Source organism: Nannobrachium achirus (genome assembly GCF_963921795.1).
Source record: "Nannobrachium achirus genome assembly, chromosome: 2".
NCBI classification, from domain to species: Eukaryota; Metazoa; Chordata; class Actinopteri; order Myctophiformes; family Myctophidae; genus Nannobrachium; species Nannobrachium achirus.
Genome location: NC_137811.1, coordinates 58947870 through 58961578, shown reverse-complemented (window position 1 = coordinate 58961578; position 13709 = coordinate 58947870). Strand labels below are relative to the sequence as shown.

Below are 13709 nucleotides of genomic sequence, written 5' to 3'. Positions count from 1 at the left end.
CAAACATTTTGCGTTAACGTTGTTTTGTGTGTACGCGTAGAGGTGGCAGCTTGCTCGAGGGGAATGTAAACACATTTATGACATGACGGTTCTGTTGTTCACGTAAGAAATGTGTTTACATTCGTAGCCAACTCTTGTCGCCTGGGGTACAGATAGACAGAGGGGCTACTATACGCCGCTAGGTACTGCGCTAGCACGTTAGCCACTGTTTACAAAATAATAATAAAAATAATAATAATGAATGGACAGAGCTGCTTTTACGGCGTGTGAATGCCAACCCTGTAACGCACTACAGTGTGCCTTCATGTGTGCAGTGTTGCTACTAGCCTATCGATATACGCCACCATGATGAATAGGAACTATTAAAGTTGGCTGTTCCAGCACTAGCTGTAATAAGTACCCTGAATCAGAATACGCTTTAATTGTCACATTGCAGGTCTACAGGTGGTGTTGTGAGGAAGTGGGTCGAACGTGTCTTTTTTCGTCCTAGCTCACATCATTTGTAGTTTAAGGGAAACTTAAGAAGAATGGAGATGGAAAGAAGATGGCACACAAAGCCCTGAGGGCTTATGTTTCAATCAAGACATATACAAGAAATTAGCCTTACATTAAGACGCCTAGTAACTAGTAGCAGTAAAAGTATAGTTACAGTAAAAACATTGTGGAGTAATTTCCTTTGGCAAGCTTGAAGACTTGTCTAGTTCCAGATTTCAGTTGCAAATTGCATGCAGACAGGTGCTATTTCATAGCGGTTTTGAAGGAGGGTGGGGACTACACCTTTTGATGGCTGGTGGTAGGGTATTCCATTCTTTGGTGGCATAACGGTAGCATGAATTCATCCCCACGTTTGTGCCGAATCTGGGGGGAAATTGGGGAATGAGTATGTGAATATATACAATATAAACTCCTCGCTTTGTGTTGTCTCTTCCTCACCATAATAGGCACACCACGCCAGAGAGGTTCTACATTGAGGCCTGTGATGATGGCTCCAATGATGTCCTTGCGATTGACAGGGTGTCAACAGAAATGACCCTCACAGGTAGGGGAGATGTCGCTATTCCTACGTCCCATCATTTCGACCAAGGGAGTCGGCAGGTTAGCTACTCACCCGCGTCACGGTTACTGAGGTTAGGGTCAGGGTTTGGGTTAGGTTTAGGCATAGAGGTTAACATTCACCCACATCGGCAGGTTAGCTACTCACCCGCGTCGACAGGTTAGCTTTTCACTAGGTTAAAATTCACCCGTGTCGAAAGGATGAACCGTTGAACAGATGCTATGTGGCAATGTCGACACACTCCCCACAGGTAAGCATTGGTTGATTGTGCATGCATGGCATGTCATGGATGTGCTTCTTGATTATAATTGGCTTTATTGTCACATAGCTGATTTCAGGCATTTGGATTCCATAGAAGCCAGCATGTCGCGTATAGGGCTGTCAAGATTATTGCAAGTGGTCAAACCAGCAATAATATGTTCAGAAGCATCTTCCATAAACAATGTTAATAGTCTCGGATATTTCATATGAAACAAACGATTAAAGTCTCGATCTGTGATGTGAGATCAGCAGGAACAATATTGCTTCATCATTTTACATATTGTGTTAATGTAGTGTGGGGTAGTGTATATTTCACACTGTTTCATAAATCACACATTAGGACAAGCTCTCCATCATTTGCAGTTTTCAGGAAAGGGAAGAGGAATGGAGAGAGAAAGAAGGGCAAGTATAGAAAGACGGGTCAGGTGTAGAAGCTATCATCATTCTGCATTGTATATCATGCATAATTGATCGGTAATGTAAACCGTCCTGGTTGAAATTGACTGCTCAGTGGAATGAATAGACCTCACAAACTTGTGATGACCGTAAACCTGCCTTTGCGTATTGGGTATATCAGTCGTCCCAGTTACTTACACAGACTATATTTTCTCACATTGACCTGAGAGGAATATGAGTTAATGTTTGCTTTGGATCTGTGAACATAACTTAGGTAAATATTCCATAATCTGCCTACCTACAGTACCATGGGTCTAAGACTGCCAGTGTAAAGCTTTATCAATACATTTTTATATAACTCACATTATAAGGCACACTTAACTTTCTATTTGTTATTAGCAATGTATATGATATTCTATTTATTATATATTTTATACACTATTTATTTTTAACTAGACATAGAAAGCAATCTACCAAATCAAATTATATGTACAGATCGAATCGAGCTTTCCTCACAATAACAGAAAATACACTAGTATACTGTAGATCCCTGAGGAACTCCTCTCAACCATATGGGGTTTAAGTGGTTAAGTGGATTCCTGGAGCTCATGAAACAGATCCTGTGTCTCTTTGCCAACACACTATGACTGATTTGCTGCTGTTTACAACCTTGTCTCTGTTTCCATCTCTAGTGAGGAAGGACATTCCTCCCTCCGCTGTGACTAGGCCAATATGTGGGATCATGGGGACGATTCGCTTGGTAGCTGGTAAGTTCAGTTGTTTGTCACGAAAGAAGTAAATTCTAGAGCAAATCAGCTGTAAAACATGGTTAATATTTGCCTGTTGCCAAACACGACAACACTTAAAAGCTGCACTATGTAACTGTCCTGTTCTACCCCGAATTTAGTTTCCTTCGGAACTCTGTTTCCTTCGCAAGTGCTGACATTTTTACAATTGAGCTAATAGAGCCTGCCTGCTTGCTCAGGGGATAAATTGAATCTTGGCCATCAGGTCAAAATTTGTGTCAGATCCTGTGTCTAGGTGAGACATGACCTTTGACGTGATGTAAATGTCTCAATAGAAGAGTGTGGAGACAAAATACAACCACCCCAAGTTATCCCTGTATTGTATTTTATTCATTACAAATGTTACATGGTGCCGCTTTAACATGGAATGATGTAACGCAGTGTAGCAAATAAAAAAAATATGTAGGGCCTCTTTTTGCACTTGTACTTGATAGACTAGAGCATAGGTGCGTTTTGCTTAACTCTATTACTGCCAGATGTTTTATTTATTTATTGGGTCTGGCGCCAGCAAAAAGCGGCTTACCTTTGCGACGTTATAGTAGATAGATAGACATTTATTTATTTATTATTATTATTATTTTTTTGATTGTGCAACATGCACTTTGGCAGACCAGGCAGCAGAGGGCGGCGTCATGCAAGAATTAATGTGAATTTGGCCGTTATGTGTTGCCATCCATTGAGACCAGTCTCTGGCCACAGAGCCACAGGGCCAGAGAAATCAACACGGAAGAGAATTGGTCTCCGTTGATGTTAACGCATAAGGGATTTTTAAGACCATCACTGCGGGCGATGTGATTACAGTACACGGCGGCGCTACCCCTCATCAGCTTACGGACATCAACAAGGTAAACGAACGAACGGCCGTATTGGCGCGACGCGACACAGAGAATTGGGGTCGAACGGGAACGTCCGTAGCAGTAAAACAGTTAATAGTGGCAAACTAGCAATACTTTTGAAGACTAGCTCATAGTCTTGCATTCACACCAACTCTTTTCTCAGGCATGTATCTCATTGTCATCACAAAGAAGAAGAAGGTGGGTGATCTCCTGGGCCATGCTGTGTGGAAGGCCCTAGACTTTGATGTGATCTCGTATAAGAAGACGGTGCTACACCTGACAGACAACCAGGTAGGGTCATACCGCCCTCAGTCTGCATGCCTCTTTTGGGTTGACTAGAGCTGCAATTATTCTATTGATTGTCTCCACCAGCTGAAGGCATGGGGGAGAGTATGTTTTCAAATGGCCCTGTTCTAGTGCCACCATGAGGCCGATGTTTGCAAAACACATTTCTGTACACTACTCTTAGAGATTTTGTCCAAAAATCCTACAAATCGGTGTGATCAACATGGATCTGTCCGATTTTCCATATTCCATCCTGATTGGCTACAATTGGCTTCCAAAGTTTGCAAGATAGCTCCGTTTTGAACAAAATGCCTCAAATCATGAACACAGCGTGCAATCTCCGTGAAATTGGGAGCGCACGTTCCCACTAGGCCGAGAAATGCCACTTAAATTTTTTCAAATCAGCCTCATGGTGGCGCTATAACAGGGCAATTTGTGTTTTTACCTTTAACTCCACCGATAAGTGGAAAACTTTGTATGCGCACTCCCTAGAAGAGCCTAAGGATAAACCTTTGCCCTGCATTTTTCACATTTGCCTTTTATAGCGCCACCAGGAGGACAACTTATGTAAAACACATTCTTTCCTATTACTCCATCAAATTTTCTCCAACAATCATGCAAATCAGTACACAGTATCTCTATAGTCATGTGATCAAGTCCGATCCGTCTGATATTTCATATTCCATCTTAACACAATTAGTGCTGCAGGGTACGAAGGGTTAACTTTTCGTTGACGCCACGCAGATCCGCCCATTAGCACACGCTGTTATTGTGTAAGGCATGCCTGGAATGTGTGTACACACACGGACTGCTGAATGACATCAACGATTACGTCATCTAGTCACATGACATGTGTCATGTGACAGTGTGTCATGGCAGCCGCAAGGCTTGTCTTGTTGTTGTTGTTTGGAGCTGTGCTATGGGATATAAAGTCTTATTTTGGAGTAAATGAAGTCTCTTTATGGGCCTCTCCATTGACTTAACATGGAGGAGCTTCACTTCGCGTGCACGCCCAACGTGCGTTTTAAACAAATCGCGGACATTACCGATGCGGCCGCGACCGGAGCTACATACTGTAAGTATTAATACATTTACTGTAAATACAGTAAGATTGACGGTGAGCGCTGTCAATGGCGTCGTGTAGTAACCGGTTTTAATGACGGTGAGGATCGTCAAGGGCAGCAGAACAGTTAATTGGCTAATATTGGCTTCCAAAGTTTGCCGGATTGCTCCATTTTTGAACAATTGCCTCAAATCATCAACGCAGCTTGCGATTACCATGAAATTTGCCACACATATTCCCACTACGTCAAGGAACAAATGCTACCCTTTTCACATTGGCCTGTTATAGCGCCACCAGCAGGTAGACTTAAGCAAAACACATTTTTGGAACACAATGCCTCAAATCATGCATGCAGCGTCCGACTGCCATGAAAGGTCTAAGATTGGCAAAGAACACATGCCACCCTTTTTACATTGGCCTATTATAGCACCACCAGGACGTCTGGCCTGGTGCTCGGAAGAGCACTGCCTCTAGTTATGTTTTTGAATAATTGAGAATGACGTTCTCATGGATTAAAGTTCTCAGTCACGACGACTGATTTCATTCATTTGGATTCCATAGAAGCCAGCATGTCTTCTATAGATGCATGTTGCGCAACGAAAATAGCCAATCTACGAGTACTCAATTTGTATATTGGCTATTTCTGGTTATTATTTTAAGATTGGAGCAACATTGAAGTGGTCAAATAGTCTTGGATATATGAGTCTTTTGATAAACTGTTAAAGCCCAAGTTGACTTAGACTGCAGTACAAGCCGTTCTTGTAATAACCGTGGTATGCAGGCTATGAGACTGACAGGCTGAAACACGTCATTTCCTCCTGTGGTTAACATGCAGTAGTTTATGGTAGAGATAAGCACACATGTTGCAGATCAGATGCCCATTTGTCTTGTGTGAGAATGCTTGGCGTCTTGAGTTTGTCTTATGTGGAGACTGCATTCTCTGGTTGTGCTGGTGACAGACAGTGGTTCTAGTGCTTGGCAAATGGAGAGGTAGAAAACAAGAAGCTGTCAGGTTTAACAAGAAGTGCTTTCAGTTAGGTAGCATCACGTTTCAAGGCTGCTACAATGAAGCCTTTGTTTTGTCCATGACTCGCGGTCTGCGTTTCAATTTGTTTGACTGCACGGTTTACTGATTTGGTCAAATATAACACTCACTCTGTTATACTAGCAATTATTTTGTGCCCTGATTACTAGGGCTGTCACTTTTTCCAAAAACACAATCAATATAATGCCATTGTAAAGGCAGCATTGGCACCTACAGGAAAGTGCAACAGACCATACAGCAGTATTGGGCATAGCAGTGTCTGCCATTTTGTGATACAAGAGATAGAAAACCCATTATTTTTTTCCTTTAGAGATTTCAGACAATATTTATATAAATTCCAGGATTCCCTGGATTCTCAGGTTGGGGCAGTAAATGAGTTAAATGCAGGAGGCAGGCAGAATTTGAGAACAGGTAGGATACAGGTCTGTACTGTAAGCTCACAGCTCAATACATGGACATTGTATATTGACAAACCTGCATCTTGACATGAACCCAGTGATTACACACATTTATCAATAGACCAGTGAAGCTATATGGAAAGGAAAAGTAATTAAACGAAACCCCTCCTTTTCTTTTTTCTTAAAAATGCTAAATACAATGCACAAGTAGGTAGTATCGATACAATCGATTCTTTGCACTGCCGATTCGATACAATACAAAATCAAACGATACGATTCGATTTTGGCTGTTTTCATTTCGATATACTTCGATTTTTTAAGTTAAAAATGATATTTCGATGCAGTTACTATATCGTTACACCCCTAAGTCCGGTACATATATGCAAAGTTATGAAAGTTATGCACAAGCCTGAATTCAAGAGAAAAGATTACTCCCTGCAAGAAGCATTTTTTATCATATTTCCATTGTGGTCACTAATCTTTATCGTTCTTTGAATGTTGTCTTATCATGATTGAGAAATGCAAAGGTTGTTTAGTACCAAAGGTTTGTCTCTCGACTCCAGGGAATAATATCTCTTGGGAGTGAAGTATGAGAATTATAAAGTGTCTATAAAAAGAAAAAAGGGTCATTATATTCACTCATTTTGCTCAACAAGATAATCTACACGAATCATCACACACATTTTTAAGTCGCGCTGCGAGCTTTCTGCTTTTTTTGAAAAATATTGAAAGAACTGCTAGACGGCATTTGTAGAATCGGCCTCAGGTCTTAATGGGTTAACCTCTCTCACCTCTGGTCACACTGTAAACCTCTCTTCTCAGATGCAAGACAACAAGGGTTTTTTGTCCATGATCAACAACGTCCTCCACACAGACGGCTTCTACTTTGCCACAGACTATGACCTGACCCACAGTCTGCAGCGCCTGTCTAACACCAGCCCAGAGTTCCAGGAGATGAGCCTATTGGAGAGGGTGAGCCATTGATTGATTGACCTTATTGGTCAGAAATGTAAACTAAAGGGTAGCACGGGTCTTCCAGGACCCGATTACCCGAGACCCGAACCGAGCCGTTTCGGGTCTAAAATATTGACTTGTCCCTCGGGTCAGGGTAGGGTAGGGTCTAATTGCCACGGGTCCGTTCGGGTATCGGATCTCAAATTCCCAATAATAGGCGGGTCCATTCGGGTCTGGGTACATTTCTCACAGGTCCATTTGGGTTTGGGTAGATAAAATTGGACCCGTGCTACCCTCTAATGTAAACAGCACAAGGTATAGTCAGACATTAAGGCTAAAAAGTCCTGGGGAGTTGTTTCTGTTTCCGTTGTGGCCATTAGTGTGTATGAGAGGAGAAAGGACAGATTAGAACACTGTTCCCCAAACACTGGGTCGGGACCCATTTGTGGGTCGCGGACAGATATTTTTATGGGTTGTGTAAATATCCCTTTTTTCCATCAGTGTGTATGAGAGGAGAGACCCTATTGGAGAGAGTGAGCCAAAAGGTTGTATGAGAGAAGTGAGGACGGATTAGTTTATAAGTGTAATTAAATGGCTCTATATTCTGATAATCGCTGCTGGAAGCAAACGCTCTAGAACTTTTTAGAAAAATCTTGAAGGTGTTTTTTAAATTACTTTATTTTTTTTTTATTTTTTTTGAGAACTACTGATTTCGAAGGCATTTTTAGTTTCGGCCTTGGGTCTAAATGGGTTAATGTCTTCAGGCTCATGATTATTTTAGTTATTGTCACACATTTCAACTATTCAGCAGAAAAACCCAGCAGGTGCAGCAGTTATATTTTGAGCTGAGTGTGTATGACTGCTGACTTCAGCTCATTGTACCTCTTCTTCTTCTTCCTCCTCCAGGCAGACCAGCGGTTTGTGTGGAACGGACATCTCCTGAGAGAATTCCTTGCACAGCCAGAGGTTAAACACAACTCATTGTTCTATTTGATGAACATCTCGTCTCTGTCTGGCGGAAACCCCATATGTCCAAAACTGTTCAGGATTCAAATAAGAAAATAGCAGATCTGCAAGCTCAAATCACAGTGAAAATTGGTGCCTTTTGAGCTTGCGGATGTGCTACTTTTGAATACTTTTGTGTGACTAATTAATTTATGGAAATAAAGTTAGAATTATGGAGATAGAGGTTTCTGCCCAACAGAAACGATTTATGATAGGGCTAGGCAATATGACTATGAATCAATTTCACAATTATTTCAAACTTTTGTCTCGCTTGCGATTAATGAACTTTAAAACAAATATATTATAGGGAAAATAGCAGATCTATAAGCTCACAACGTGTTGCGACAGGACGCATTATTAGCTTGTGTGCTGGCTATTTGTGCATGCCACCATTGTAAAACGAAGTATAATACAGGGCTCAAGTGGTTAATCAGATTAATCAATTTAGTAAATTATTATTTTTCTAAATGTCGCTTTCTATATATTTTCGGCTAAATTGCCCAGCCCTAATGTATATTATACTGTATATGCAGTACATGTTCATAATGACATTGCAACTTAATTTAACTCTTGAATCTTCTCATCCTTGCAGTTGCACAAGTTTGCCTATCCGGTTATGCACGGCTGTATCCTTTCTGAATGGTGCAATAGCTTCTTCTGAATGGTGCAATAGCTTCATTACTGTAACATGTTATGAAATTATTGTTATTTATTATTATAGTAAAATCAGGGTAAGGTCTTCCATTACTTTGTCAAATACTGCTTACATGGATCAAAACTCGCCACAAATTATTTCACAAGCATATTTCCATAAAACATGAATGGTCTCAGTTATTTCATAAAAGTCTCAATCTACTCTGTTTCACAAGATAGTCATGAGATCTGTTTTTGCCAGTAGGAGTGAGATCATTTAGCGACCTACAACCGGGTCGCGACATGGTCGTTAGTTTTCAGCGACCGGGTCGCTAAATCGAGCGACCGGGTCGCTAAATCGAGCGACCGGGTCGTTAAATCACCGACCGCGCCGCTAAATCGACCGACCCGGTCGCTAAATCTACCGACCTGCCTGCAGTTTTAGGTCGGTAGATTTAGCGACCCGGTTGGTACATCTAGTGACCCGGTCGGAAGATTTTGCGCCCCAGTCGGTCGATTTAGCGACCCCGTCGCTCGCTTTAGCGGCGCGGTCGGTGATTTAGCGACGCGGTCGGTGATTTAGCGACCCGGTCGGTAGGTTGCGTGGCAGGTTAGCCTAACTGAGGTAAGGTTACTGAGGTTAGGGTTAGGGTTAGGGTTAGGGTTAGGGTTAGTAGCCCGGTGGTCGGTGGAAGCGACCACCGGTCGGTGGATTTACCTACCCAGTCGCTGGATTAGCGTCCCGGTCGGTGGAATTGGTGTCCCGGTCGGTGGAATTAGCGTCCCGGTCGGTGGTTTTAGCGTCCCGGTCGGTGGTTTTAGCGTCCCGGTCGGTCGATTTAGCGACCCGGTCGGTGTTTTAGCGTCCCGGTCGGTGGTTTTAACGTCCCGGTCGGTGGTTCTAGCGTCCCGGTCGGTGGTTTTACCGTCCCAGTCGGTCGATTTAGCGACCCGGTCGCTGAAAATTACCGACCAGGTCGCGACCCGGTTGTAGGTCGCTAAATGATCTCGCCCTCTCTCGTTTTTGCTTCAGTCCCTGCCTTTGCAGCAGGATATCATGCTGTTTTCTGACTGGACCACTAGAGGGAGACAAAGATCAGCAGTAGGATTGAAGTGGAGCACTTGCAACCTAGTGCAGATTGTAGAGATTGTACAACAATGTAGATAAATTACAGCTTTACTTCAGATACAAAGTGATTAATAGGTAAAAAATAAAAACTTAAACACCATGGCTTTATCATTGTTCCAGTGATAAGTTGACAGCCTGACCATGGCGTGGCCTAACTGTTATCTGGCTTGTTTATTGCTTTGGCATTAGGCTGTTTTTATATACTGTATTTACTAACTTAAATGGACTTCTGTCCACTTGTTTTTATTGGTTTATTGTTAGTTTAATGGCTGATAGATTAAACGTCTCATTGATACCGGCATACGGCTCAAATGAATCATATATATATATATATATATATATATATATATATATATATATATATATATATATATATAACACACATATATACGGTATTTGCATATACTGAGAGCACTAGTGCAGAATCCTGTTATTTAGCAGAGTACAGTGGGTTTAACAGTCCAGAATTTTGACTACTTTCAACCTGGTCCCCTATTTTGGGCATATTTACATACCTTTTTAAACTCATTTACTGCCAGATCTCAAAATCGACTTTCTGTGTTCTCGTTGTATGGGGACATTTGAGAATCACTGTGTTAAAACAAACCAATAGTGCACTCAGTCTTGCCTTGTCCAGTTTCCAACCGTTGAGTCCGTAACCCACATGTTTGTCCAGTCATCATCATGAGGTCCTGCTGCATCAATGGCAAGGTCTTTGAATGGAACATCGTGTCCAGGAGGAGCTGCTTCAGAGCCGGGGTTCGCTACTACGTCCGAGGTAAGTGACCGCAGCACTTTAAAGAGAAATACAATATTTTGGCTGCACCAGTGGCAATTAACGTCGTCCACATTGACGCTTAACTTACCTTGTGCTTTGACAGATAAGGCCCAGGCTAGCTTTTGGCCTTGGCCTCTAACCAGAAAATCAGCCTGGTAGCCTGGGCCTTGTTGTATACCACTGGTTCTCACATTGTGACCCCCAGGAGGTTCCAGGGGGTCCCCAGCAAACTGAGGAGCAGTTTAAACATCTGAGCCCTGTTATAGTTTTTTGTTTTTTGTTTTTACTCTACTATTAGTAGGCAATCTACAAGTTCACAACTAGATTGTCTATATCCAAAACATATTGACAATGGGGTCCTTGGAACAAAATCTTTTAAGATCGGGTGTCCATGGCCAAATAAAAAATGTTTGAGAACCACTGCTGTGTTACTGTATGTGGTGTCTAGGCAAGGCAAGGTAGTTTACCTGTGTAGCACATTTCATCAACAAGGCAATTCAATGTGCTTTACACAACATCAAGCAAAGCAAAATATAAAATTGAATTAGGATGCATGAAACAAAAGAAGTGCAAATTCATAGACACAGTGCAGAAAAGAAGAAAAAAAATAACTTGATCAAAGGCAGCGGCAAAACAAAAGGTCTTTAGTAGTGTTTTAAAATAAATAAGAGTGGCAGCAGACCTGCGGTTCTCTGGGAGTTTGTTCCAGATGATGTGGCGCAGCTTCCCCACGTCTATGAGCAACTGTTTGAAAATCACTCCTCTTCTCTTTCAGGCATTGATTCAGAGGGCCATGCAGCTAACTTTGTGGAAACGGAACAGATTGTGCAGTACAACGGTGCCAAGGCATCATTTGTACAGGTGAGCCAGAGGTGCCAGCTCGACTGGTTGAGAGAGGAACAAACTTGTGTCATTCTTTTGTAGGCTAGACAAGACGAATATTTGAAAGCCCACCCACCCCCTCCCAATTGCCTTTCAGCACATTCCATCAAGGGGTCTTATGAGACAAACATCCCGAATTTGATAGTTTGGTTCATCGCCCTGAGTTATGCCAGACAGACTGACACGCAGACATTTGGTGACTTATAGATGTAGATAGCACTTTTATTGATGTTATGAAGCAATCTGGCAAACAATGACACAAAGTAAAATAAATGAATAAAATACAATAAGTTGAAGGAGTTTAAATAAACAATACTTTAACAAGATGTATGAATGGTAAGCCATTCCACATATTTGATGTCCCAGTGACAAATGAGCGATCCTCTTTAGCTGTAGTGTTTTCTGATGACCTGAACATAATGGGGTTAAGAAGTAGCATGCAAGGTATCCCTGTGTGACCCGACCCCCAAGGTCATTACTGGAGGTTATGTCACATAGCCTGACTGCTGACTGCTGGTACTTTTCCACAACACTGCCAACATGTCCTTTTTATGGGCGGCTGATGACATGTAGTATGACACAGTTAAAAATTGATGAATGAGATCAGTGAGTGTTCAACCATGCATGAGTGAATATTTAAGTGTGTGTTTGTGTGTAGTTTCCCCAAGTTTGTGCATCTACTACTGTTTTTTCAGGAATTTGTTGTTAAATGTGAACACAAATAAAGGTGTTAAGTGTGTCTTGCTGTACCTTTTTTAGGAACGATATCCCCATAAATAGTAGAATTTGAAAAATAAACATTGTGAGGAGACTTTTCCTGATCCTCACAGGGAAATAGTGGTTTAAGGAAATGTAGGTTTAAAATTAGGAAAAGATTGAGGTTAGGCTTGGGATGAGAGGTTAGGTTTAGAGTTATGCCTTATTATTTATACTTGGTTGCACGCCTCTGTTGTTCACCGGTGTCACACTTAAAATATCCGTTCTACAAGCTTAGAGTTTTTTTAATTGCACTCGTAAAATTGCTTTTCTGAAATTAAGAGAGAGTGTGTGTGTGTGTGTGTGTGTGTGTGTGTGTGTGTGTGTGTGTGTGTGTGTGTGTGTGTGTGTGTGTGTGTGTGTGTGTGTGTGTGTGTGTGTGTGTGTGTGTGTGTGTGTGTGTGTGTGTGTGTGTGTGTGTGTGTGGGGTGTGTTTTCACAGACTAGAGGCTCTATCCCCTTATACTGGTCCCAAAGGCCCAACCTCAAGTACAAGCCAAAGCCACAGATTAGCAAAACAATCAATCATGTAAGTTGTTTTGATGTTTGCTTTGAATAACAGACTTGTTTATACATACAGTAAATAAATAATTAAATAAAATAAGTATATGCAAATGCATAACATTCTCATACATTTTTCCTATATTCTTGCCTCTATAGATGGATGGATTCCAGAGGCATTTTGACTCCCAGATAATTCTCTATGGAAAACAAGTGATTTTAAATCTGGTAAGATGGGGTACAGTATAGTCTAATTATTTCTCACAGTATGTAGAATGCAACTATGTTTTAATTCCAGTATAATTCCAGGTCTGCTACATACAGTACCGTTAGGTGCTTCTGTGGCATAGCTGAACATCTAGCCTGTCTTTCCTAAACCTTCACTGAAATGTACTTGCCATCATAGACCACTAATGTATAACACGTTTTAACCACTTAAACCCCAGCATCCATATTCTGGGGGGAATATTAGCCCAACATGGCAGATCGACAGTACAAGCTCACCATCCGTCGCAATGCCGGGCGTTGTAAGCTTGTAGATCAGCAATTTTTGGCGAAGAGATTAGGTGTGGATGGTCCATGTACACAGCCAAGGTTTAAGTGGTTAATAATTAATATAATAATAATATGTTAGCTAAATTCTTAATGCACGTGGTCCTACTGTATGTGCTTTTCTTCTTTGGAAGTGAGTTTATTCATTTCATGCTATCGTCTCAGATAAACCAAAAAGGCTCAGAGAAGCCCCTGGAGCTGGCCTTTGACAAGACTGTGACAAATTTGGCCAACGGCATGATCAAGTAAGGACCGCATTATGTACCTTTTTTACCTTGCTTGTAACTTGTCACTGTTCCGACACACCTGTCCTAGTAGGTGTGCAAGAGGACCTCTCTTCTAACCTTGCTTGTAACGACAGTACAATCCTCAGTG

General features: G+C 41.7%; 1 protein-coding gene across 1 annotated transcript in view; it reads left to right on the top strand.

Annotated features, from left to right (window-relative positions):
• The window catches only part of sacm1lb (SAC1 like phosphatidylinositide phosphatase b), a 30311-nt gene that overhangs the window by 60 nt on the left and 16542 nt on the right, over positions 1 to 13709 (top strand). Inside the window, exons 2-12 of the mRNA XM_080750459.1 lie at positions 942 to 1039; positions 2404 to 2478; positions 3517 to 3644; positions 6967 to 7116; positions 8005 to 8064; positions 8696 to 8729; positions 10542 to 10643; positions 11419 to 11504; positions 12724 to 12810; positions 12942 to 13010; positions 13500 to 13579. Of these exons, the coding sequence (XP_080606585.1) occupies positions 942 to 1039; positions 2404 to 2478; positions 3517 to 3644; positions 6967 to 7116; positions 8005 to 8064; positions 8696 to 8729; positions 10542 to 10643; positions 11419 to 11504; positions 12724 to 12810; positions 12942 to 13010; positions 13500 to 13579 (969 nt within the window). The remainder of the gene's footprint in view (positions 1 to 941; positions 1040 to 2403; positions 2479 to 3516; positions 3645 to 6966; positions 7117 to 8004; positions 8065 to 8695; positions 8730 to 10541; positions 10644 to 11418; positions 11505 to 12723; positions 12811 to 12941; positions 13011 to 13499; positions 13580 to 13709) is intronic.